The 26,835-nt window shown below is 35.1% G+C and overlaps 1 protein-coding gene across 22 annotated transcripts in view; it reads left to right on the top strand.

Moving 5' to 3' along the window:
• Positions 1-26,835, top strand: part of RALGAPA1 (Ral GTPase activating protein catalytic subunit alpha 1) — a 106,138-nt gene that overhangs the window by 56,623 nt on the left and 22,680 nt on the right. For all 22 annotated transcript variants that reach the window (XR_014946685.1, XM_085549148.1, XM_085549147.1 and 19 more), the window contains 8 exons: positions 354-488; positions 1,005-1,188; positions 7,628-8,492; positions 10,005-10,076; positions 10,589-10,712; positions 11,440-11,595; positions 19,370-19,528; positions 20,793-20,920. Coding sequence is in view for 21 of the 22 variants with exons in the window: in XM_085549148.1 (XP_085405274.1) it covers positions 354-488; positions 1,005-1,188; positions 7,628-8,492; positions 10,005-10,076; positions 10,589-10,712; positions 11,440-11,595; positions 19,370-19,528; positions 20,793-20,920 (1,823 nt within the window). In the remaining variant the exon portion in view is untranslated. The remainder of the gene's footprint in view (positions 1-353; positions 489-1,004; positions 1,189-7,627; positions 8,493-10,004; positions 10,077-10,588; positions 10,713-11,439; positions 11,596-19,369; positions 19,529-20,792; positions 20,921-26,835) is intronic.

Here is a 26,835-nt window from a genome sequence, read left to right as displayed (position 1 = left end):
TTTGATTGTTGATGTACTTCGTCTGTCTTTCCATATTTTCAGTGGATCTGAGTCCCCTGTCTATGATGGACTCTTATTTCAACCATCTGATACTCTCAGTCGTGCTTTCTGCCTACGGAAAGTTTTGTCTTCTCTGAGTTATGTAGGTTGCTCCAACTAAGATTTTTACTCATGTTATATAGCATTTGAACAGACATTGGTTTTTAAACAAGTGTGACCTGTAATTTCTGTGTAAGTTTGCCAGGTTCTCTAAATTGAGAAAAGAAAGTGAAACAGAGAAATGAAATACAGTGATAACTGTGAGGCAGCAAGTGCTGTGTTAATTGATTTGTAATTGAAAGTGTTTGTTACAGTTGGTAGTTTCCTTACTTCTGTGCTTATTGGATTGGATAATGGCCTTGCCATTGAAGACCTTGCTGCAGCCTCTTCATGCAACGGGAGCAGAAAATGATAAGACTGAGAGATCTGTTCTCAATTGTATATATAAGGTACCTGCTACTTTACTTGCTATATCAGTATTTCTAGACATGAAGGAAGTGTCAGCTTTCATGAAAATAAGGACAGAACTGTTCTGTAAACTGACCTCATTCTACCACTAAAATCTGGAGTGCTGTCTTAGATCTTGTACATTTTGTAGTTAACTGTGTGATCATTGGTGTATTTGGAATTCTTAATATTGTCTTACCACTTTATGATTGACTATCAGATTATATATGCCATACCAATAGCAGACGCTTGTGTTATAAAAGACCAGACATACCTTTAAGACATATAAAGATGTAGCTTTTACATACCAAACAATTTTCTAATCAATAAGCAAAGCAAAGTTATCTTTACAGATGTGGGTTTGTTTCTGTAAACATCAAACATCTAAAATTTCCAGGATTTTATCCTGCCTACCTGCTTCTAACAAATTAATTTCAAAGTGTAAATAAAAATAAATCTAAATTCTTACAAAACCATCAAATAGAAATTTCAGTAATGAAATCCTGTTTTTGTTCTAGGTTCTACATGGATGTGTCTATGGATCTCAGTGTTTTAGTAACCCCAAATATTTTCCCCTAAGTCTTTCTGATTTGGCATGTGTGGATTACGATCCATTTATGCATTTAGAAAGTTTGAAGGAACCAGAACCACTTCATTCTCCAGACTCGGAACGTTCTTCTAAACTTCAACCAGTCACTGAAGGTTTGTCAAACTGCCTAAGTACATTTTCTTTCAAAAAGGTTTTAACCTTGTTTTCCACTACTGGAGTGCTTGTTTAAAGCGTAACTTTTAAGTCGTGCCTTAACACTAGGTAGCAAAATAATTCTGAGCAATTGCTATTTGATTAACTGGAGTAAGTATCTTCTGAAGAACACGAAGATCAATTTGATATGGATTCTTCTGTGCTCTGTATCAACAAAAAAAAAAATAAAAAATTGTGTACTGGAACATGAATAAGCATTATTTTTCAGTGTACTTCCAGTAACTTTTTTATTTCTTTTGCAATTTTATTCCTTTTTCTGAGAGTATTTTGGACATTTTTTTTTTTTTCTTTTCTAAGCTTGCAGTATTTTAAGCTTGCTGTTAATTTACTTTTTTTTTTTTACTTATTATACTTTGTTGTTGATCTCTTTATGCTTTTAGAAGAGAAATTTTCTCCCATCTGCTTGGAACCTTAAGAGACCTGAGAATTAACTTTTTCTTCAGATCTCAAAAACAAAAGTAAATCAAGAAACTTAAGATACAGAAGAGCAGTATTATACAGCGTATCTAGTAGATATGAAATGGCTACATTGAGAAGAAAATTGAAAAAAGATGAGATTAATACAGGCACCAGAAACTCTGTGTAGTGCTATTCTCCAACCATATTAAGTTGTTCCATTTAGGCTTCCTTAAAGGTATTAAGAACCAGATAAATGCAGAAGCTCTTTGTAGCAGCTGTGTGCTAACAGCAGGTGATTTTGTGGTCTGTAGTGACTACGTGCTGTTTTTTATGTAGAGAAAATGGCTAATCATTGTGCCCTTGTCTAAGGCATGCTTCATCATCCTCAAGTACTTTTTTGGCCAAAGAATTCTAAACATAGAGCTGTCCCCTAATAAGCTCAGTATTGGATTGAACAAGTCTGATTTGAGAACTATTGGCAGGAGAAGCTGTAATTATTAAATTTACTGAAGAATGAAGCAAGGTACTATAGTTGGCTTTTTGTCAAATGGCTGTGGTTCTTATTAGTAAAAAGTAATCATCTGCTGGGTCAGAATGAAAGAGGCTTCGAAAGATTCATTCTGTCCTAATTACAGTCTCACCTATACATATTATGTAAAGCTAATATTTAAAGCATTTGCCAAGATTAACTTCCACCGCATGTTCTATTACAGTGTGGAGAATTGTAGTAGCTTTTTATGCCTGGCATCTTTTGTATTCTGTAATAATCTGTAATTATGGGTTTGCAGCAAATGCTGTGTGGCTTGTTTAATCTGACAATCTGAAAAGACAACCCTGAATAGATTTCTCTTTAAATGAATGCAGTTGCACAAAGCCTTAGCATCGATATCTTCATTTTGCATTTCTGTATGTGATCTGTTCTTTTATTATTTCTTGATAAATTTCTAAATAAAAGTAACTTCAGGTGTTACTTTTCTCTGTCCAGATAAGTTTAAAAAGCCCATGTTTTTCAAGTTTCAGAGCTCTGGAATTTTAAGTCAGTTTGTGAAATTTAGTCAACAGATAACAGTGCTATAATGCAACCCTGGTCTTGCAACCATGGCACTTCTAAACTACACTGGCATTTTCTAACCCATCACAAAACATCTGTTCCCTTTGGCATTGAGCAGTGCAAAGTTAGTGTGTAGTGACCAGACTGGAGGTGTTCAAGGCCAGGTTGGATGGGGCCCTGGGCAACCTGATCTAGTAATTGTGGAAGCTTGGTGGCCCTGCCAGGCAGGGGGGTTGGAACTTCATGATCCTGGAGGTCCCTTCCAACCCAGGTCATTCTATGATTCAAGACAAGGGGAGTCTTGAGACCCTTCCAACCCGGGTCATTCTGTGATTCTGTGAGTCAGGTAGCGCAAACGAGCAGCAGAATAGGATGACAGTAGGTCAACTTCTTATTTAGTAGAGTACAAGTTTTATCGTATCTCTTTGAAGATTATGGAAGTAGGTAAAAGAACAGTTGTAGAGAAATCAAAGACAGGATGGGGATTGCTAGAATCTTTCCTTAGATAACAAGCAAAATTGAAAGCACTGAAACAGCATTATTCTAAAGATAGGATGCCTTTTATCAGTTGAAGAGATGACTGACATATCCATTGTTCAAGGTCAGTCATGTTATTGTTATGTGTCAGCTCGTTTTATGGACGCTTACCCTCAGTATGATGCAGGATGAGACAAACATGGGACTTTCTGTGATACAGCTATAAGGTGGGCTCAAGCTCTATTTGGAGGTTAGAGCAAGCCGCCAATAAACAACAGGACAAAGATTTATTAAATCCTCTGGAAATGGGCAACAGCAGGAGAGAAGACAGTGCCCCTGTTTGTCTCAGTAACTTTCCAAGGGCTGTCTCAAATGAAATGCTATACCTAGGATTATCATTGAAACTATTTTCCTCCTTTTTATAGGTTTCAGGTGAAATGGTAAATTGCAGTGTAAGGCACAGGAAGAACAATTTTGAAATTGTATTAAGATATTAAAATGTTGTATGTAGACAAGAATGAACTATTAGCAGCTGACAGTAAGCAGCTTTTCTTGCATTATCATTACTTCCATAGTTGAAGTCTGTGGTTCTTTTGTACGAGTACAGAATCACAGGGCATGTGTACCTAAAGTCTGATGAACAGATCCTCTCACTGGCATAATCAGCGGCTTTCTCTAGCTACAGTACAGGCATATAGCTGTTTATGCTAATTATCTGCACCTGTCTAGCCTAAATGCAGCATCACAGTGATACAGGTGTGCTTTCTGCAAGGAGGATAGCATTACAGCCATTCACTGTAGAGTTTAGTAATGTATTCTGCTGTAATCTGCTTACCTGCTTCTGATCTTTTACCTGTCATTATAGGACCATGAATTTATGTGAGGGAGAATTAAAATGGAAGCTCTTGTTAAAATAATTTTAATCGTTTATATTAAATGTTAAAAACGTTTATGAGAAGTAAAATTGAGTTTCTTTTGTGATGCTAACATAAGCAAGAAAGGTGGTTACATGAAAATATGTGAACATCTGCTGCATATCTTCTAATATTGATAAACAGCAAAATCAGAGCAATGAACAGAGTCTAGTTAGAAGGAAATAGTATTTTACAGGAATTTTTTTTGCGACTGTGCAGAAATGCTTTGAGTCCTGCTCTTCATAGGTCACAAACCTGTTAGAGATAGATGAGATTGGAAAGGCAAGTAGTTCCATTGCATAGTTTCAGTGATATATCAGTAATTGATTTTGTGTCTTTTTTCCCATTTCTGACATTTCTTCAAAGACTTTTCGAAGTTTTGTTTATACTGATCATTTTTCCTAATATGCTTCAGTTTCTAAGTAAATGATCTTTTCCAATCAATATTAGAAAAAGTATGTACTTTTGCTTTACTGTTAAAGCTTTGATGCTGATTGCCATTTTTACTGAAACGATACAAAAAATAATGCCTTTAAAAAAAACAGTTTATGCATGGTGCATCTAGATTGGCACAATTTGTGTTTTGTGAAATTTATTCTAAATGGAGATTCTTCCCGTACCTGTAGCTTAAAAACAGAATGGGGTAAGACTTCCATATGCTAGTGTAAAATTTAGGTATCTGACCTATGTTGAATTCTCTTAGGCTCCTTCTAAAAGTAATGGAGAAAAAGGAAAGTTTCCAGAGAATGATTTGTCTCATTTCTCCAATTTGTGTTTATTACTGAGATGAATCACTACGCAAAGGTGCATCATTCTTTTAGGTAGCTAAAAGGATAAACAGAGTTAAATTTTGCCTTCGGACATTACTTTATCCTTCTACTATATAACTGCAGTTGTTTAGAAGCCGTTCAGCCAAAGTTGAAGTAAAGAGTTAACAACACATCCTAAGGAAATTCAGGAATTGTCCATTCCTGGCACTGATACAAATTAGTGGTGATAGACCTTCATTCTTCTCACAAAAGAGGTAATTTCAGGAACTGAGAAAAATAGCCAATATAACATGCTTCTAGCAAATTACCAAGTGATCATGTACACATACAAATTGCATTGCCCAAGTGAGAGACTGTACTGTTGTAAAGAGAGCAGAGATGTGTTCAGTCAGTATTACATATTGGCAAAGCAGCCAGTAATGTGCATTAGTACAACTTAGTCTGTAGAATTTGTGGTAAAGTTCTGATGGTTGTGTTACTGCGTATTTTGATCTGCCCTGCAGAAACAGTATGTGGTTTGGATATGCATTTTAAGAATCCTAGTGTATTGAATGCCCACTTGATCCAGTTTGAGGAGGTGTGCTGAACAAACTGCTGAAATGTGTCCTTTAGGTTAAAAAAGTGATTTAAAACTTACCTTTTCAAAATGCATTATTGGTTGTTTTATGTTTAGTTTTGTGTTGCCTATTTTTTATTTTTTTTTATTATTTAAACTATGGAAAACCATCACCAAATCCTGATTTGCTGTGTGGCAGAAATGTATACAGAGACTCCTTTGTGTAACAGGCTATGTGTTGATTTTTCAGTATGCCAGTATGCTTTCTTAATAGTGTTTTCTATGTCATTTTTAGACCACATGACCAACATTAATACGTTCTGAGAAGATACTCAGTGAGATGTACTATACTGATTTTTAGAAGAGGCATTTACAGATTTATATTCCAGTTCTTTTTTTATTTAAATTCAAGAATAAAATTTTTACAGAATGCCCATGGTAGAACTGGGAATGGATCTTCCTGATTTTAGTTCCACTCTTTGTATCATTACATAACGTTTCCTTTCAGTATGTCGAGGGGCTCATAAGGGAGTATCTTGAGTAATATAGACAGAAAACAATCATTGTATGGTTTGAGATTTCTAGGATTTGCCAATAAATGGTAATAGTAATATCTTACAAACTATAGAACCCCTCATTTCTTTGGTTGTTTCAGTAGAAATACACTAAATGCAATTAACCCACTCAGTGTGTTACTTCGCTTAGCTGAGAAGCTCACATCTGCTCCTAGGAACCTGAGAAAAGTATTTTCTTACTCATCTGTGTGTTACCAAGCTGTAAACATTTGGCATAAATATGCTGACAAAGACGAGCCAGTATCTGCACTCTCCATGTGCTGGCTAGTACTGCATTGGTAAATTATTCTTCAAGCATCCAACTTGATTTCTCTTTGTCTTTACACCTTTGCTTACAGTTCCTCCTTATGTTTCAGCAGATGGCACTATAACTTAATTTCCTTGTATGCTATCAGTATCTGAACATTTAATTCAGCTTCACTGAATGTTTTTATGTTTGTTAATTTTTAAACCACGAGAAGGATGTAGGTAATCTAAATAAAAAACACCTCCATACATAATATCTAATTTGTTTTTATTAGTGTCAGAGGTTTACAAGCTGGTTCAGCCCAGTTCCCTGACCTTCCAAGGTCTTAACTGATCAAAATATTTGAGTTTTCCTAAGTTTTGGAACAGGGTAGAAAGTAAGTTGGTGTTACCAGTTATTGACAGAATGAGATCTTTCTCTTTTTGCAGTTCAGATCTAGTGTTTCCTAAAAGGTATGGAAGAGCCAGAAATCCAAGTGTTCGTTACCCAAACCTTGTGAGAAATATAGAAGGCAAATGTATGCGAAATTGTTTACTTCTGCAGATACAGAATATATCCATTACTTCAGAAACTTAACTGTCATGGCAGCTGTTATGCATTACAAAAATTCAGATAGTGCTTTATATAAGTGAATGGTATCCAAGAAAGAATGTAAGTGACAAAGCCTTACAGAAATACCTGTAGATTTCACAGGATAAATATCATATAAGGTGAGCACATTTAACGCTTCTTTCCAACTGGAAAAACTTGGAGAGAAACTTTTAAAAATACAATTAGGGCATGAGATGCATCATTTTTTTAAACATTGCTAATTTTATTAAGTTCAGTATAGGTAGCCTAATCTTTGCTATGGTACTTAAAATTTATCCAGTGTTATTCTCAACCTAATCCGCATCTATGTGCTCCCCTGGGAAATTAAGATGGATTTGAGATTTTGTGCATCTGTGTTCCTTTGCTTTTCACAGGGTAATGATGTGTAGAAATAATTTAAAAATATATATATATTGCAATTTGAAATGATCTTCTTATAATGTAATTATGATCTCTACTTCATTAGTAATTTAAGATTTTTCACTAGACTAAAGAATACTATTGTTTATTTTAAATGAACCATGCTGATTACCAAAATGTGATAAGGCAGTATGGTAGGCTGTAAAATGGTTAAGATGCTTCTTTAATTGTGTTAAGACTTTTCATGCTAGTTATATATGAAACCAATGTTTGTCAAAATACGTATTTTCCTAATATTACCATGTTGGTAGTATGTGAAGTTTGCATTGCTTATCTTTTCTTTTAAACTTCTGAAGAGGAAGAGACCAAAAGAAACCAGTAAATCTCGGTGTTGTTTCTTGAGCTCTTACTTGAAAACCTGTGTTCTTTCTCTCACAGTGAAAACTCACATGCAACAAGGATTAATTTCTGTTGCTGCTCGTACTGTGATCACACACCTAGTCAACCACTTAGGCCACTATCCTATGAGTGGAGGACCTGCTATGCTAACTAGTCAAGTGTGTGAAAATAATGACAATCCGTACAGTGAAAGTCCTGAACTTTCTCCTGAACTTTTTGAGAACCCAAACCTTCAGTTCTTTGTGTTAAACAATACTTCCTTGGTGTCTTGTATACAAATCCAAGCAGAAGATGACATGCCTGGGGGAGGACTATCTGCTGGACTTGCATCTGCTAATTCAAATGTCAGAATTATAGTGCGTGATCTGTCTGGCAAATACTCATGGGATTCAGCCATTTTGTATGGACCATCATCCTTATGTGCATCTTCACAACAAACATCTTTTGCCCTTTCATTATCTCAACAAGAAAAAACTGAAGATGCTCTTCCTTCTTTTGAGCATGTGGAGGATATATCTGCAAGAGATGGAATTACACTCCAAGTAAAAAGGAAATTCAGAGACACTGTACCAACATGGGATACAATTAGGGATGAAGAAGATGCCCTTGATGAGCTCTTGCAGTATTTAGGTGTTACAAGCCCTGAATGCTTACAGAGGACTGGTGTCTCACTCAACATTCCTGCTCCTCAACCAGTCTGCATCTCAGAGAAGCAGGAGAATGATGTCATCAATGCAATCCTGAAACAGCACACAGAAGAGAGAGAGTTTGTTGAAAAACATTTCAATGATTTAAATATGAGGGCTATGGAGCAGGATGAGCCAACATCGCAAAAGCCTCAGTCAGCATTTTACTACTGCAGACTACTTCTCAGTATACTGGGAATGAATTCTTGGGATAAGAGGTAAGAAAAGATAAGACCATATTTTTATGATCACTTTTTGAAAGAATTGCCCTGCTCATACTGTGTAATAATAGTTGTTCGTAGAGTGGGTTCAGCCAAAAATATTCTCGTCCAGCCAACAAAAGCAGAGGGATTTTGCAACTTGCAGCTAGGGGGAAAAGGAACTTTTCTTGTGCATTTCAGCCTGTCATTTAGAGAGACAAAAAGGAGAAGACTATTGCCTTTATTGCTACTTTCATTGTTAGTATTGGAGGGAGAATTGAAGGGGTTGTATTTTTTCTAATAATCTTTTCACCAACTGTACTGAGGGATACTACCATGGGTAGACATGGCATGTTTTTGCTTTCTTTGTTTGCCTTGTGTGTTCTTGCAAAAATTGTTATATTTCTATGCCAAAATGAGTCTCTGAAGTGTCGCACTCTCAGCTATTGTGTTGCTGGTTGGTGTCCTGCTGCTTTGCCTGCTAAGACCATGCTTGCATGCAACTCCCTTGTTAGCTAACTAGAAAAGTGTCTTGTAGTATTTATTTTGACGTTGGTTGTTTAGAAGAGGAGACAATCCACCTGTGGTTATGAACTTAGATGTCTCTGCTTATGTTATCATCATGATTTGTGTTTAAGATGTATTTAGTTATATGTGCACATATATGTAGGTGTTTAAGATATTAGCATCCTAGAACTTAAGAGTCTAGAAACTTCTTCTACCATATCTGTGCAATTCTGTATATAATTACAAACACTGAAATATTCTTTTACTTTGAAGGAAAATGGATATTCTATAACTTATGCCACTGAGCTACATACTGGAATCAGGTTGTTTTTTTACTTCAAATATTTTGGTGTTATGACCTTTCATAACTGGGCCATTAACTCCTCAAGTCGGGCTGTTTTTGAACACTGCTGCTCTTAAATTCATTCCACTGTGTTTTGTAGGGAGTATTTAAAGTGTTTTTTTATTTTTAGAGGTGCCTTTATTACTGTAACATATTGTTTTGTTTCTCCTTTAAATTGTTACAACTGGCTGAGTGACTTCTGAGCTATATTCTGTTCTCTTCAGTAATTCAGAAGAGCAAAAGCTCAGTATTGAATGTGCTAACTCCCTATAACAGTGGATTGCGGAGTGTGTTTTGTCACTAAGCATGTGCTTTGGCCTCGTAAAATGCGCAGATTGTATATGTGTCAAAAGCCATTCTGCCCATTCTTCTGCAGGGAGCAGATTGATTGCTGCTGTATCCAGTAGGTTGAGTGAAGAAGACAAAAAGTAATAACATTTGCTTTCATGATTATAATGGATATAGAAGGTTTCCAGGAGTAAAAAAAAAATAGCTTAGATTTTCATTTATATATTTATTTAAGATACCTTAATCATTTTATATTAGAAAGGCTGGTTGAAAAGGTAGAAGTGTTTGTTGGCTGTTCATACTTGGACTTGGCAATGTTTTTGTACAGTTCTTTTACTGTTCTGATGTTTCATAACTAAACAAGTAATAAAGTTACAAATTTTTCTATTTAGAAGGAGCTTTCATCTCCTGAAGAAAAATGAGAAGTTACTTCGAGAGCTCAGAAATTTGGACTCAAGACAGTGGTAAATTCTTCTAATGGCTACCCTACCTTTTTTGTATTTAAATGTCTGTAATTTGCATAGATGAGTTAATTGAGCTGATGTTAAAAATAATGTTGTAATCTTTTTTTTTATATATATATTGCAGTATATTGTAGTTATTGTTGTTACATGGAAGTTACGTTAATGTTACTTGTAGAGTGATAATGTATAGGACAGACGTCATGAAATAGAACAGATTTCCAAATAAATTGAAATTACTAGCATCTGGATGTGCAACGTGGGATAGTTTTAAAACATCAATATGTATGTGTCTGCCTTTTTAGTTTTAGCTACTTGTTTTACTACAATATGTGTATTTGAGGACATGGAATTATAGGTAGAATTGTAGCATAGAATTAAAACGTTGTGTAGCTGTTCTTTATTTCCAGTCTTTTTTGAAATTAAACCACCCATGGTCTATGTGTAGTGTTTGTATATTTTGGTCTTGTATTAGCAAAGGCACTGTTATGTGGTGACCATCCCATGTTTTACAGCCGAGAGACCCACAAGATTGCGGTGTTTTATGTTGCTGAGGGACAAGAAGATAAACACTCCATTCTTACTAATACTGGGGGAAGTCAAGCCTATGAGGATTTTGTAGCTGGCCTTGGCTGGGAGGTATTTATTCAAATTTTGTATTCTAAGTTTGTTTACAGACAAAATTATATATCCCTACAATTCTTTGGCTCTTTAAATTACTTACAAGTACTGTTTCACTAATAGGATGCAGGGAAGAATGCTAATTTCATTAGCAATGCTAGATATTTAATTCTAAGCTGTTTCAATTTAGGAAAGTTTATGCAGGCAGGGATTATTCATTAATATTCAATTTTGTACTTCATGGACTCATGAGGAGGTATCTTGACTGCTCTATGGGCCTATAAAGCATGAAATTCACTGAAGTTTTAGCTTTTTTAGAATTTCTGAATCCTAAAAACATGACAATGCATCTTTACCCATGTTCTCTTCTAGCTCCCTTCCACTGCAAGCATCTGCCCATTCACAGCCACTCTGTTCTCTTCACATGTCTATTCCAGGAGTCACAAATGCTGTCTTATACCCCATCATCTCTACAGCACTGTAACCCTTCAGTCAGTAGTCAGATATTGTTAAAAGGATTTCCCTTTTTCATGTCCTTTATTTCTGACTGCAAAAGATTAACTTTCTGAAACACAGCACCATCTCACAGAAGTACAGGAATCACTCCTGCTTCTGGCTGGCTATGAAAAGTGACCATCAATTTTTAAAATTCAGTTGAAAGTGAATTAAAAAACCTGTATATGAAGACTGTATTTATCACCTGATCATGTTTTTTCTCCTAATGTCTCCTGGACTTTACTTTTAGGTAAATCTCACAAACCATTGTGGATTTATGGGAGGACTGCAAAAAAACAAAAGCACTGGTTTGACCACTCCATATTTTGCTACCTCAACAGTAGAAGTAATGTTCCATGTGTCAACAAGAATGCCTTCTGATTCAGATGACTCTCTAACAAAAAAGGTACGTGTTTCTGATTAAAAGATTTCCTTGTAGTAATAGGACTAGGAAAGTTAGAGTCATTCTAAAGAAAATCCAGTAATTTTCTCTTAAGAAATAAATCATAAAACATGATACATTTACCTGCTGATAGTAGGTATTTTATAGGAGGTTAAGCCATATAAACTATCTGTCAGAATGGTGAATTTTGCTATTATTGTAAATACTGGTGGGATCATATGAATACTGGTGAAAAATTAAGGAAGCATTTGTGTAGGTGAAAAAGGGGTGCATTTTTAATATTTGAGACTTCAAATGCCAGGTGATAAATATATGGTGAGTATTTTCACAGGTGACTTTTTATTAAGGGATCACATGCTGCCTATTAACTTAATTTTCCCTTTAAAAAGTTCAAAATATTAATAATTTGACGGTGCTTATCATATAAAAGGTGTTTTGTTTTGGAGCAGACAGGAATGCTTAGGAGTGATAGAATGTCTCATTGTCATGATAAGAAAAGAATGATTTTCTGTATTGGTATTTTTTTTCTTGAGAATTTAATCAATTCCATATTAGTGATAATAAGTTAGCACCTCAAACATGTGTCTTATTATAAATGAACAGTTGGCTATCATTAGGTTGTCCCCTGTCCTGCATACATACATCTTCAGATGTGCTAATCCATTCAGTAGACACGTTAATGAGCACTGGTTGAAGTGTAATATTGAAGGAACTGAAGCTGGTTGACCTCAGCGTGGAGTTTAATACTTGTAATTAAATTAGACAATAGACAGTCAGTAAAGAGAGTAATAGCCATGCCTCTGGCAAACTTCAGTTATTAATGACTTTTTGTTCTTTGTGTTCAACTTGAAGAAAAAAATATGAATGTTACTCTTGTTATTATAATAGACTAACTGTGGGTTCTAACTTCTCACCGCTGCATCTTAGGTTGTTGGTTTTTGTTTGTTTGTTTTTTAATTAAAGATATTTCTTCTTGTGTGCCTGCAGTGCTGGGTCCTTCCTGTTCTTTATTTCATTAAGTATAGCCAGAGTAATAGTCAGATTGTTAGTGATTTATAAGAGTGGTTTAATAGATAATATGGCTAACTTTAAAATAAGGTTGCTGCTTTTGTTCCAGCATAGTGCAACATATATTGCTACAATATATGCTGTTGTGTTAACTGGCTTCTGTATGTTTTAAAAGAAATGTGGTTTTGTGCAACACAGCTTATAATTATGTTTTCAGTCTTTGCATGTAATGGTTGAATTAGAGCATTGCAAAGCGTTGGAAAGGAGAAAGATGGATCACAATAAAAATTAATTTTTCTCGAATAATCTTCAAATACTGTAGGCTTCAGCAGAATGCGCAGGAAAGATCTCATGTCTGTTTCCAGGAGCACTCTGAATCTGCATATAGCTGTTCTGCCAGATGAGGTTCAGTGCTGGTCCAGGCCTTCTGTGATTTAACTTGTGAGGCTGATGTCAACTGGACTTTTTTAACAGCTCCAGTTTGCCCCAGGCCCATTTCTATCTTCTTTCACAATCTCACTTTTCAGCAATTAGGAATATTCGAGGTCTGTATGGGTATGTCAGTGGAGTATATATCAGAATGTTGGGATTGTATTTGTAGCACCCTGCTGATGGGCTGTTACCATGTTCCTTTTTTCCATGTGGCTTTCTTTCCTGTTCCTTCTCTACATTTGTTCTCTGTTAATTTAAGGCCCTGTTTCCCAATGAATGAAGGCTAGTGGGCCTGCCTTTACATCTCTCCTCCCTTCTCTAATATCTCCATTTCAATCCATTTCAATCAAATTTAATAGAGACAGGTTGGAAAGTATTTTATGTATGTTCAATGAAAATGGCCTAAGTAAAGGAGTTAGAGAAACTGATAGTGCTGTCTCCTACTTGTCAAGTAAAGACTGTATGGAAAGAAATATTAGGCATTAAGAATCCAGCACCAGAGATGCAAAAAATGTCATCCCAAATTAGAGAAAATCATCAAATTTGGATCTTGGGAAGAATCATCAAGTTGGATCAGGAGTCATGAGAAGGGAAGCAGGTTTAGTGCTTACTTATTTTACTGGTTCTGAAACTACTTGTGCTTCTTACGCTGTGAAAGGGTCAGAAAAAATGTATATATTTTATGTCCTGTGCAAGCTCACACTCAGTAGAATGGACTTCAGAATCCCTGTAATTGTGCCGAGCACAGTAATGTTCATGACCTCAAGAGAAACTTGAGTTTGTCTGCCAGACTTTCATGTACTTTCTTTATCTATTTCATTCGAAGAGAAAAAAGCAAACTTCCAGTACTTGGCTTAGAACTGCTGCTGTTTTTACACTGTAAATGTGCCTAGAGGTGCATGATAGGTCCATTTTATAAATGGAAATCAAATTAAATTAAAACAAAACTTCTTCCTGCCTGTCCAGCTACTGCAAAATCAAGATTTTGCTGTTTCAGAGGCCAACCCAATTTTAAACTTATTTTCCATCCATCTTACAAAGTAGTAAATAAAACTTTTAAATGTCTTGGGTCCCTCTGAAGCATTTGTTACTGAAGACATGAACAAGAAAAGGCATGAATTCGGGAAGCACAAATTAAAATGTGGGTACATAAAGGAACTTAACATTGAAATACATATCTAAAGCATGCACATAATTTAAAAATACCAAATTAAAGATTTAATACTAATAATATAACCCAATTTGTTTCTTTTAGAATTAAGGGTTAGATTAAAAATTACAAGGAAAATGTCAGAGTTTAATTAAGCTGTGAAGACTCAGTTTGTAGAGTGAAAAAGCTCATATTTGTGCCTCTACCATATCACCTGTCTGACTCCTCCTTCCTTAGCCAAATGGAGGAGTGGGGGCATTGTAGGTGAGATTATGCATGCGATGCATAAATAACTAGTGGTAATGTTATTAACAATTGGGGTACTCATTCCTCTTGGGCCTTGGCCATATTACATGATCCTAGTTTATCTCTGATGTTGTCAAAAGAATTAGAACTCTCAGCTAGTTTTTTAATGCTGTATCAAGATGTATCAGGGAGTTGAAAATGTATCGATGTAAAAAATTATGGGTTTTTTTTGTTTGTTTGTTTTTTTTGAGTTACAATTAAGTACACGTGATACTTAAAAAAACCTAAAGACACAACAAAACCACAGTACCATAGTTGTTAAAGTTTGGTGAAAAATTCAACCAGAGTTAGTTTATACTATAAACAGAAGTGCTCCCTACATTCAGTGAGCAAAACTAGCTGCAGTCTGCCAGGACTTCAGATGTTTCTGCTTCTTCTGTTCTTTTTATAATGAACACTTTCATTTTTGAAGAAGCAGCAAATTTGGGGACGTTGCTGTATCAGAAGGAAATATAATAACCTTTTTTCTCCCTCCTTTAGGTAAGTGAATATTAGAAATTACAGTAATTTTGGCAAGAGTTCAAGGGTTAATGCAACAGATAAATAAAAGGAATTTTTTTGTAAATTGAGCCCTGCATTATTTCACTTGTCTTGCCTTTCCAAACCTAACTCATTTAATTTTAAAAAGTAAATACTTAAATTCTTCCTGACAGTGTGCTTTGCTTTTACTATCGTTTATTACTTCAATTATACTTGGTATCACTTAGAACAATCTGCCATTTGGAAATTTCAGTATAGCCTGCAGCTTAGTATTAAGTCTGGCTGCTATTGTAACATGTACAGCATATGACACTAATGTATCAAAATTAGATTTGATCATCCCTCCTGGTTATATTTATTTCACGTTTCTTTTGTATTCAGTTAACATAAATGTATTAAGAGAGCTGACACATGATGATGGCTATAGAGTAAGAATATTTTAAAGTATTTTGAGTTAAATTTGAAATTTCAGGTAATCTTACAGTTGGTCATTTTTATATATTTATTTTAATGGAGTAGAGTTTCAAAGCAAGCCTAAAAAATCTGTCCATCTCTGACATTTCCTCAGGCTGTCTTCCCGTCAGCTCAGGTTTAAAATTGGCAAAACAGAGCTCTTAATCTATTTCTCATTGCCACCTTTGTGGATCACCATGGATAACATGGCCATTGTGCCTGTCACTTATGCCCATAGCCGGAAATCATCTTTAATTTGATCCACTTTTCTGGATTCTTACATCCATTTGGTGCTTAATGCTGTTCCTTTTTTCCATGTAACATTGCTTGCAATATAGCCTTTCCTTCTCCACACGCATAGCTAAAATTTGTCTACTATATCCTAAACTGCTATATTGCTTGCTTAACCTTCCATTCTCCAGGCTTGATACTTACATCCTTTCAGTATGCCACTACAAAGAATATTTGCCTTTTTACCAATTCTTTTCCTAGTTTCTGTTTTGTGCATTGCTTTATACTTCAACAGTAAACTATGTAGAGCTGGATCTGAAGTTATACGATATTTAATTGGTATTTAGTGGAATATTGGTATATATCTACAGTTCCAGGTATTTCAGCTGTAGCGTATTACCAGTTACTTGAAGTATAACATAGCTTTAGCAAATTTTACATATTTATATTATTGCTGTTCTTCAAATCTCTAGTAAGTATTTGCACTTAACTGCTTGCTTATGTACATACAAAACAAGATCAGGAAATTATTTGATGATGGAATGGCTAAGGCAACTGCTGGTGGAGAGTTTTGAATAACCACTGACACAGAATTCAGTCTTGTTACCTCTACATTCTGTACATACCACATCTGATCCTGATAGATGACAGTGGAACCACACTTTCTTCATGACAAACTATGTTGCTGTGTGTCCTGTGGATTCAACGCAAAGAAATGGTTATAACTCAGTACCTTTGTGCCACTTGTGTCCAGGGCATTAATTCTGTGATGTTTCCAATTCAGACTTAAGGAATCCGGATTAAAGTTGAAAGAAGTCAGACTATGACCCTTCTGTAGTGTAATTATTACAGTGTATGATGGATTCTCCTGATGTTTGCTGTGCTTGCTGGAGAGCTTTGTGGTGGAGCAGCACTCCATTTCAAGGTCATTGCAGAGGGAAATGAAAAAAGAAGAAAAATTGAAATTCTTCTAAAAAGTTCATGCACAAGCTAGCAGACCATCAAAAGCTTTTTGAGACAATTCTAGGTATTGGAGCTCTTCCATGAATCAAGCAGATTCATTAGTCAAGTTATAACCATTCAGACTTTCTCATAAGCTTTGCTTACTGTCCATGATGAGATCATGTGAAAGAAGCAGTAAGGAGCTCTTTTTTAAGATCAGAACTCTTTTTGATCTTCTCTTGAAAATGAATAGAATTACTTATCCAAGTTTTAATTCTTCTCCAAGCACTGAGATAAAATAAGTAACACCCAGTCTTTTATAGTTGTATATTCTCTTGTTGCTCTTCTTCCTCCTATTGTGGGCACAAGGCATTGATCATAGTTTTGATTTTGAGTAGTATACATTTTGTTATAAACCAGCACTCACAGTTAATGCCGTCATTTACCTACTTGCACTAAGTTTGACCCAATGCATTGTGTGTCACAGGGTTCCCATTCTGCACTTAAAATAAGTCTTAATCAAATCATTTTTGGGAGTACTCCTGAGAGACATGAAGGACGGGTGACAGAACTCAGCACTCAGTGGAATCATCCAATTCACTGTTCTTCTGAATAAGTTAGTGTAGCCTGGAGTGTATCCTCACACCTGTACATAATGAAGCAAATTTCCAAAATAAAAAGAAAAATCACTAATCTCTTCAGTACACTTGGCATCCTAATTTATGTGCTCTTTTTCAGTAGTCCTTGTGAAATAACTGCACAATAGACTTTTATCGCACTTTATCACACTCCAAAATCCACGCCATTCTGATTTGCAAGTATGCATCAGTAGTGATGCTCCATCTCAGCAGCTATCCCAGAAATGCAAGAATTGTTAGCATATCTAATTAGGTGTAAATTCTAGTTACAGATACACAGGGGCAACCCTTGATAAATGACACTCGGGGACATCCAGAAACTGTACTATCTAAACTCAATATGGTTAGGATTTTAAAGCTGCTTATTTGGCATGTAGTTTGTCTCTACCCATTACTTAAAATGTAACAGTGCAAGGTTATTGTCAGTGAGTCCAAAGATGATAAGTAAAGTTGACTTCTAATTAATAGTTCAATAATGCTGTAATTAAGAATGGTACTGTGCAGTGATGAGTGTATCAGTGATGGCTGTTCTGCTTTTTAGCAGTCAGTTCAAAAAGGGTGTACTAGATGACCCACTGTAGCTCAATCTAGGATCATACTGTTGTGTTTTTTTTCATATTCCGCGAGATTTTCTATCTGAACCTCTTTGATAAGTCTGTCTCATTATTCCTGAACTTTTCACCCACTTATGAGTGTGGGCCTGCCAGTTCCACATGTCCTTATGTCACTGTCATATTTTGATGCATTGTTTGAGTGTCACTTTACCTTGGAAGGTGGAAGAAATTCAGGCCCTCCAAGCAGTTCCACACTTACTTGTCTTTCACAACATGTCATTGTAAACATGTCATCCGGAGTTTCTGCAGCTGGTGTTCTTGCGTTCCATATCAGTGGTTCAGGTTGCTACCCAGTTTTTTTCACATCCAGTCAAGTAAGACTCAACATCCTGAATGCTGTTGTAACCAAGTCTTCTCTTGGTCTATGTTTATGGTTAGCACAATAGTATCTAAATGCAGTTCAAAATAACTATGACATCTACAAAAGAGGCAAAAATAGCTCACTTCAAAGGAATGGCACTCATCGTTCTTTATATATATGATCTGGTCCAGGCAAAACAAATGGTTTGTTGAACATCACAGGAGGCATGGCTGGCACTGATGCCATCTGTACTTTGCCCAGTCCAAAACTGAAAAAAAAAGCTTTTGTTGTAGAAATAATGTACTGGCTTTCAGTCTAATGCAATGCAAAGCCAGCAGGGAAGAACAAAGGCATGTTTGGGTTCTTTTTCCTTTATTTTCTTTTTTGGTTTGTTTTTGTAGATTGCTACTCATAACCAATATAAGCCTTCAGGTATGACAAAAATAGTGTTCCAGGAGATTTTATAAGAGGAAGAAGCAAATATTTGAAATGATATTTCTCTGATGACTCTGTATATGTTTTCCTTTTATTTAAAGTGCAGTTGTATTGTAAAAAGTGAATACAGAGAGTTGTTGCCTTTTTATACAAAACAATGACTTGGAATGCTCAGGTTTGTATCCTTGTTAACAGCCATTCACGGGTGCTGTCCTTTGAATAACATCAAGGCAATTGATTGACAAATTCAAGTAGGCCAAAGCTGTGCAAACAAACTGAAAACTGTGGATAAAGAAAATCGTCAGCTATATCTGGTGGTGCACAAGGAGGAAAAAATTGTGGTGGCTGGTTTAGAATTTGGCTAGAGTGACAAGGTTAAAAGATTGCTCAGATGGATGTCTTTTAAACAAATGTTTATCTGTCTATTTTTAAAATTCATATGGAATTTAGTAGTTTACTGCCTGTCAATGACGGCAGTCTTGAAACCATTTTGGCAAATCAGATTGAATTACTTGACATTCTTGAGATAATATCAACAAAATTTTAGCTTTTATTAGACTTTGTTGACATGATCGTTAATTTAAATAGTAATTGGCAGCAATGTATAAAAATCCATAGCAAAAACCAATACTGTGACTGAAAATGTGAGAACTGTAGTGGAATTTATTTTATTCTTCTTTATTTCTGTTTCCTGAGTTGTTTGTTTTTTTTCCTATTGAAGTAAGACCATAGCTGTATGTATACTGAACATATTTAAACTAATGCTCTTGTATTTCTGCTTTTCCAGCTAAGACATTTAGGGAACGATGAAGTACACATTGTTTGGTCAGAGCATACTCGAGATTATAGAAGAGGAATAATTCCAACAGAATTTGGTGATGTTCTTATTGTTATCTATCCCATGAAAAACCATATGTTCAGTATCCAGATCATGAAGAAGCCTGAGGTAAGGCAGGTGTTGGGTCATGTGTTTCCTTCATGTGTTTATACCTATGGAACAGTGATACACACAGCGCAGAGAGAATGTGTATTCTTTGTCATGTTCCAAATTCATGAACTGAGTTCTATTTTGAATGCAGAGCTTTGGTGTAATAAACTGATTCAGCAAGGTGGTCTTGTGGTAGGAGGAAGTGAGAGTACTCAGAACAGTGCATAGCAAAACAAGTAACTTGAACCTGCAAAGGCCTGATCCTATCAAGCAAACCTGCTAGCATTGTAAACTGCAAAGAAAGCTGCAATATTCTGCTTAATTATTTAAATTCTAAGATAATCTTTGAAATTTTTTGTATCAAATTGATATGTCACTGTGGCTGTTAAATCATAGCCTGCTCAAGCGTTTCCATCCATGTCATATTCCCCTTCCTTCTTTCTCAAAGCCAATTTTCATCTTCTCCTGGATTCAACATAGGAACTTGAAAATTAATTCAGCAAAGCAATGACCTTTCATCTCTTAGGCATAAGAACACACGTCCTTTCTAATGTCTGTTCTTGAAATGGCTGGGCTGTCAGTGGTTTAAGATAGTGAACGCTGACCAAGTGAAAGTCATCATGAATGTTTGTACTGCAAAATTTCTCTCTGCCATAAGTTTCTGCACTTCATATATTAAAATGCTTTTTTTTAAGTGCTAAAATTAACTGAGATATAACAGAAGTAGAAATATAGGAATTTCATCTATGTGATAACTACCTGTGATAATAGGTATGAAATGAAACATGGTCTTGTTATCACCGGGTTCCTTGTATTCTAGTTAATAAGTGTATTGTTTTCTTTACTGGCTTTTGTATAGCATGTTATATTATGAGGGATAGGAAAGGGCTTGAATGTTAAAAATGAAAAAGAAGGCTGCTCTTGCTTATTTTTGCCTACAGTATTGTCATCTGGCCTTGCAACCTCATAAACATCATATGCATGACTATTCTTCAGATTTTGGCAGCAAATTTTGAAAATAAGCTTTGATGAGACATAGTATTAAAATCGTTGCTTAATTTTCTTAAAATACTTTGTTATCTGTTACCAAGGATATCAAGCAGTTATATGGCTGTATATTTCCCCAAAAGAAAAGGTCTGTCGTGGAGCACAATAACTGGTCTGATTATCTAAGAATGAGGAGAAAAAAATTATACCCTTGGGCACTCTATTGTTAGTGTTGATTGCTAATTGTTACAGCTTACATCTTGCTTTAGGTTGAATTTCTTAATTTTTTATTCAGGTTCCATTTTTTGGTCCACTCTTTGATGGAGCTATTGTGAATGGAAAAATTCTTCCTATTATGGTTCGTGCAACAGCTATAAATGCAAGCCGTGCATTGAAATCATTAATCCCCTTATACCAAAACTTGTATCCTTTCACACAAGTGGTTCCCAAGGCATATACGTTCCCCTGCAGTTCTACAGATATGATCTTAACATTTTATGTCCTCTTTTATTTTTGTCAGATACAAGGAAAATGTTTTCAGTTTATTGTGGTGTCATTGCTTAAAAAGGCATAGCAAAGCACTGATAAAGACCAGCTTTTGTAAGTAAACAAATACTAGATTCAGCACTAAAAAGTCATTTGTTTCTGATAGTTTATAACATGGTGTAAGTTGTTATCACTTTGTTTTAATTATTATCGTGACCACTTTGTGGTCTCAGCCTAGCTAAAACAATATCACTATGTTACTAATCTTTTTCTAATTAAAGATGTTAAGTATTTCCCCAGTGTTAAAATTAGTTTTCTGTATTTTCTAGTTTCAATGCTGCTTTCCTTCAAAATGCGTAATTAGTTCATTTTTCTCCTAAGGATTTTGTCATTTAGCTCAGAATACAGTGTTGTCAAAATGAAGTTGGTAGAGTCCGTAAAGATGTCAGAAAGGGCTGTCTCATTTTTTGGATGAAACTGAAATTGTAGTATTTTGAAAGGGCTTCTCTAAGGAGAATAGATTTACCAATCAGAAATTAAAAAATGTAAGTCAATCTCTTCTGCTTCTCCCCATCATAGGACTGAGTTCTGTTCTGTTCTATACCCGGTACTTAAATCAACAAGAATATACTACTTTTTGTTTTCATAAATTGAAAGGTGAATTTGAATTCTGTGCTTAATTTCTACCTAAGGTGTATATATTTGTATTTTTCATGTGATATATTGTTGCTACAACACTATTTTTTTTAAGGCTGACTGCTAATACTCCTGGAGCTTTGGATTTCTTCTTCCTTTAGATATGATTAAGTGGATTTAAAGATGAGTGATGGATGGTGTTTGGTGTGATCACAGTAAATGACGTTTGTGTCATTTCTGTAGATGACAGATGTTGATTCATGGTATCTCTGTCCTCAGAAAGGTCTGATCTTTTTGTCATTACTCAAGTGGCTTAATCAAAGAATTTAAAATGTATTATCATCATTATACCGTGAAAAGTGATGGCTTATAGCATTATGTTGATGTATAGTGATGAGCAATTGGAAAAAAATTTACTTTGAAATAGCAAACTTTCAGTGCTGAAAAATACATCCACAAAAACATCTGTGTTCCAGATTCTTTACAGAATATACAAGCTTTCAGAAATTCCTCAGACGTAGCTTGCCAACTCAGTGTTTAGGAATTGGCCAGGTCCTAAGAGCCGTTTATTGCATGTTCACTTACAATTTGGTTTTCCGTACTTTTTTTTAATATACTTTTATCAATTCATTGCATGTCATTTATGACATTGTTTTCATAGAACTGTTGATATGTGTCCCTTAACATGGTTGTCATGGTAACTGTGGAAAGTATTACCTATATTTGGTATTAATTAGTATTGGTTGGTGGGTTTGTGTCCCTTAATATGTTCAGCATAGTAACTGTGAAAAGCATTAACTAGCTTTAATATTAGATATTATTAGCTGTTAGGTTACATACCATCACTTGGTAGGCTTACTAACCATTGGTTGATTGGGCATTGATAATAAAAGAGTGGATTTGTTAAGTAGTCATTGGAATTGTTTTTCTACCTGACTTGGATTATTATACTCAGTGCTTTGTATAGCACTTCAAAAATTAATCTGGGGCATGAGGACTTCTTTAAAAGCTGTTGGTTTGGAGTGAGATTAGAAAAAAAAAATACTACAAACTTCTTTGGCCTGAGGGAAGTCAATTGATTCAATAGGCAACAGAAAATAAATAGATAAGTAAACTTGAAAAACTGGCCACCATCTCTATATCTTAAAAAGTACTGGAAAAAAAAATGTCATGTTAATGCTTTAGGTATTCAACCTATTATCATATTTGTGGTCAAGAAAGAATTTCCCTCAGATAAGAATGGTAAGGACCAGTAGGAGTTTTCTATAACACAGACATGTTCTCTGAACTAGGAATATTTGAAAATTGAAGCCAGTTTGTTTTTGTAATAGAACAGAATTGAAGATGTTGAGGGTTGTCCTTGGTGTCTCCCACTATTTTCCTCTGGCATATTTCAGCTATGGCTCTGCAAGCTTTCAAGTTTGTTGTGAACTGAAGAGGGTGGGGACAGGAGGATTTTATTGTCTGTGGTTAAATAGCATTTATGGAGACCTCTCCAGGCTTGATGACTCTTGTGGAAGACAGAACTTACTGAGCAAATAAAAAGAGGACTCAGCGTGGTGTAAATAGTATTTCTGAAGAGGGGGAAGAGTAGGAACAGAAAAGCCATTTTTCAGAGGCACACTAAAAACAGAAATCTGTTTCAAAAACTGAAGCTGATAATCAAAGTCTCCCACATGTCCAGGAACATAATGGTGTTGGTGAACAAGACTTCTTAACTGATCTGCTTGAAATTAATTTTTATTTCTCTATGACTGTCTAATGTATTGGACCTGTGCTGTTAATTTTGTATGAACTGTGATGAAATTCAGTTTAGTGTGGGTGTTTGGGGAACAAGAATACTTGAGACTTCTGTTGAATACGTTAAGAATTCAAACCCTACACTTGTGTATTGACTCTCCTTTTGCTAACACAGTCAGCCATTCAGAAACAGGGAATTTCATAACCAGTATCAGTTTATGGATATCTCTATTCCTGCAAGGCTGCAGTTCATTTCACTGCGCTGTAGAATATTTGGTGGACATTTTTTTACCATGTGTGGAGTTGATATGTAGATCTGTGCTTATGTATACTTGAGGAATATTCACAGTGTTGTGTTGTAGACCTTTGTAGTGAAAATGGATCGTGGTAAACTCTTGATTAAACTAGTTGTGTGTTGATTTGAAAGCATGTGGCATGTGAAGAGTGGCACTGAAATGGGCCATCCTACTTCCAAGGGGGGTTTATCTGTCCTTTGAGTTGGCACTTTTGCTAAATGTAGACCTGACTGAAAAAAAATCTGCTGTCATTTGTAATCAGCGGAGATATTCATTCCTCTTCATGTAACCTGATTGCAGCTTTTCCTTTATTGCTCTAGTCTGTTAATCACAATGCGGCAATGGGTAGCATGTGTGAATAGTATAATGGTTGCATGGATACAGGAAATTCTGCTCATCTCCTTTTTATAGTCTGCTCCAACTTGTGTGTTCTGAAGTAACTTCCTGACACTGAAATACTCAGTCGTTCACTTTGCTGTTTCTGATGTTATTTTGATACTTCTGGTAGCAAATTTAAATAGCTTAAAAGATTTGATTTTGTTAATGATTTGTAAAGGTTTCATCTGCTCTGTTTTTATTCTTTGCTCAGAATACTATAATAACTTTTCAGTGTTTTAGTATTTTAAGATTTAAAATTTACTTTGTGTATCAGCAGCCATCACGCAGGCATGGCAGATGTCTTGCTTTGACTTGATGCTTGCCATTTTCATTACTATAGCTGCATGAAGAGAGAAATGCTGTTATGGATTGAGCTTCTTTTGTTAATTTGCGGAATTTGCTTTAGTTTTTCTTTCAAGAGTTCTTCAACCCCTCGCTGTCTTTCAGTGATCTTACTTTTGTTTAACAGTACCCCTTCACCAATAGGCAGCATGTATGCACACAGTAACAGATGACACACTCAAAATACTTGCATTGTCATGCTAATGAAACAGCAGTACCCCTTTTCCATCTGTGTGTTTCTTATTGCATTTGTCATTGCATTAGGAAGTGAATTCATATCTCCTGAATACACACCAACTGCATGTATGCCAGAAATACTGCTAAGATTATAACTGCAGGTGTAGTAATGGTACTGGATGTTAAGAACAACCATTCTCACTGTGGTGTAGAATAAGAAGTCCATTGTATAGGAGGTAATTGAATATTTTTTATTTACTGATTTCTATGAAAATTTCTGATAGGATTGTTTTTATTAATGACTTCAATATCAGAGCACTTTGTTACATTCTGAATTTAAAAGCTAAAGTGTAGGAAATTGATCAAAATATTTTGAGATATATGTATCATGTGTATATAAAATATATTGACATATACTTGAATCTTTGGAATGAGATTTGTCTGCAGCTCAGGTACTATAATGCTTGCTTTCTTTTGCAACATTCCCCCCCGTAAGGATGCTATCAAAAATGTAGCGGCTGTGTATTTTACCTAATGCAAAGAATTCATCAGTTATTTTTCTGCCTTACTAAATGGTAGAACAAATCATGATTGAAAGGATTCAAGTACTTGTTTTGTTATAAAAATTGGAAACTTTATATCTGTTCATCTTTTTTGACGTTGTATTCCTAAACAGTCACTACTTGATGTATTGCATCTAGCCTTCTTAGACAGCTGTCTTCCAGATTAAAGATATTGACTTCATGTGATATCTGACAAGAGAATCACTACTTTACAAATAAAATAGTATGTTTGAGGGGGTTCTTAAAAGTTCCTTCTGAAAGCACAGAAGGAGCTTTCTTGCTTGATGTGAAGTATTCAGATGCCCCCAACAAAGGGTTTATTTGAAACAGAAGCTTATTTATTTGTTATGTCTGCTTGATAGGTACAAGACAGGTACCTATCAAGGTACAAGACAGAATTTCAGACACTAGGAAGTTTTTATTTAAAAAAAAAAAAAAAAAAAAGTCTAATTACTAATGACATACAGTGAGCAAAGAGCTTGTTTCACATTATCTGGCCATATTTACTTAAGCATATATTTGACCTACTTTTTCACAGAAGGATTTGTGAAGGTTTTGGAGGTTTCTTACTAATATAGAAACTTAGATATTAGAGCTAGAAGGCACTTACTTGGATCAGGTTATTTTTTGTTTGTTTTTTGTTTTTTTTCTGTATACTTTGTAGATATTACTTAATATTCTTCACAACAAGTAATTGGAGATTTCAAGATTTCAGTGAATATTTATCCCACCCTGAGTCATACTTGTTTGGTATAAGTTCAAATAAGAGTCATGGATGAGTTCATCATATAACTCTTGCTGTCTCTTTCCGGAGAAATTAGTTATTTCTAGAATCTATTCTACTGTTTAGCAGTGGAATTTTTTTTCAAGTTCAAACAAGAGTCGCAAGATAAAGAAAATTATATTCAGTATTTCCTTTGACATGCTCGGTTTTTCAGTTTTCCTAAGTCCTAGTTCTTCTGACAATTCTTTTGATCTTCTTAATTCAAAAGGTAGTTAATTAAAGGCACACATACAACAGTAAAACTGGGGGTTTCCCAGGAATCTGTAAATATCAGATTGTTTTTGTAGACTGTTCGGTTATTTCAGTTTCAAGGAATAGGATAACAGGTTCTCTTTGCATTCAAAGACTTAAATATAAAAGGAAAGTTCATCTATATGTAGAGTCATACATGTGTTTGTGTGTGTGTGACAATTTGTAGATATGTAATGATAGTATTTATTATACCATTTTTATGGATTTTTTTCTGTGAACAAATGCACTTAATTAATGGTTTTGTTTTTTTATTTATTTATTTTTTTTTCATTTGACACCACAAGCATATGTGAACAAGAAGAAACTGTTGTAAGAAAAATGCCAGAAGTATCCGCGGGATTTGATTTCTTGTAAACCATGAATAGTGAAAGTACTCAGAATGGTAAATAACTAATGAAAAAAGGCAAAACAAGCTGTCCATAAGTAAATGCTGTGTTTAAGAATGTTTATATTCAGATTTATTGCTATAGTGTGTTACACTGAAAATTGGTGCAGTTTGAATATCTCCCATAAAGAAACTGCATATGTAATGGCAGTGTAACATGAACCATACAAAGTAACTTTTGTATGGGTAATAAAATCAGATTGAAGTTTTCCCCATAAAGAATGGACCAAATGAAAAACCAGTGAAGATTCCAAAGCATAAGATATTTATGTTGGTTAAGTATTCTTAGAATCCTATCG

Source organism: Coturnix japonica, chromosome 5 (genome assembly GCF_054131305.1).
Source record: "Coturnix japonica strain WE chromosome 5, WE-NBRP24, whole genome shotgun sequence".
Taxonomy (NCBI): domain Eukaryota; kingdom Metazoa; phylum Chordata; class Aves; order Galliformes; family Phasianidae; genus Coturnix; species Coturnix japonica.
This window is presented reverse-complemented; position numbering and strand designations above follow the sequence as displayed.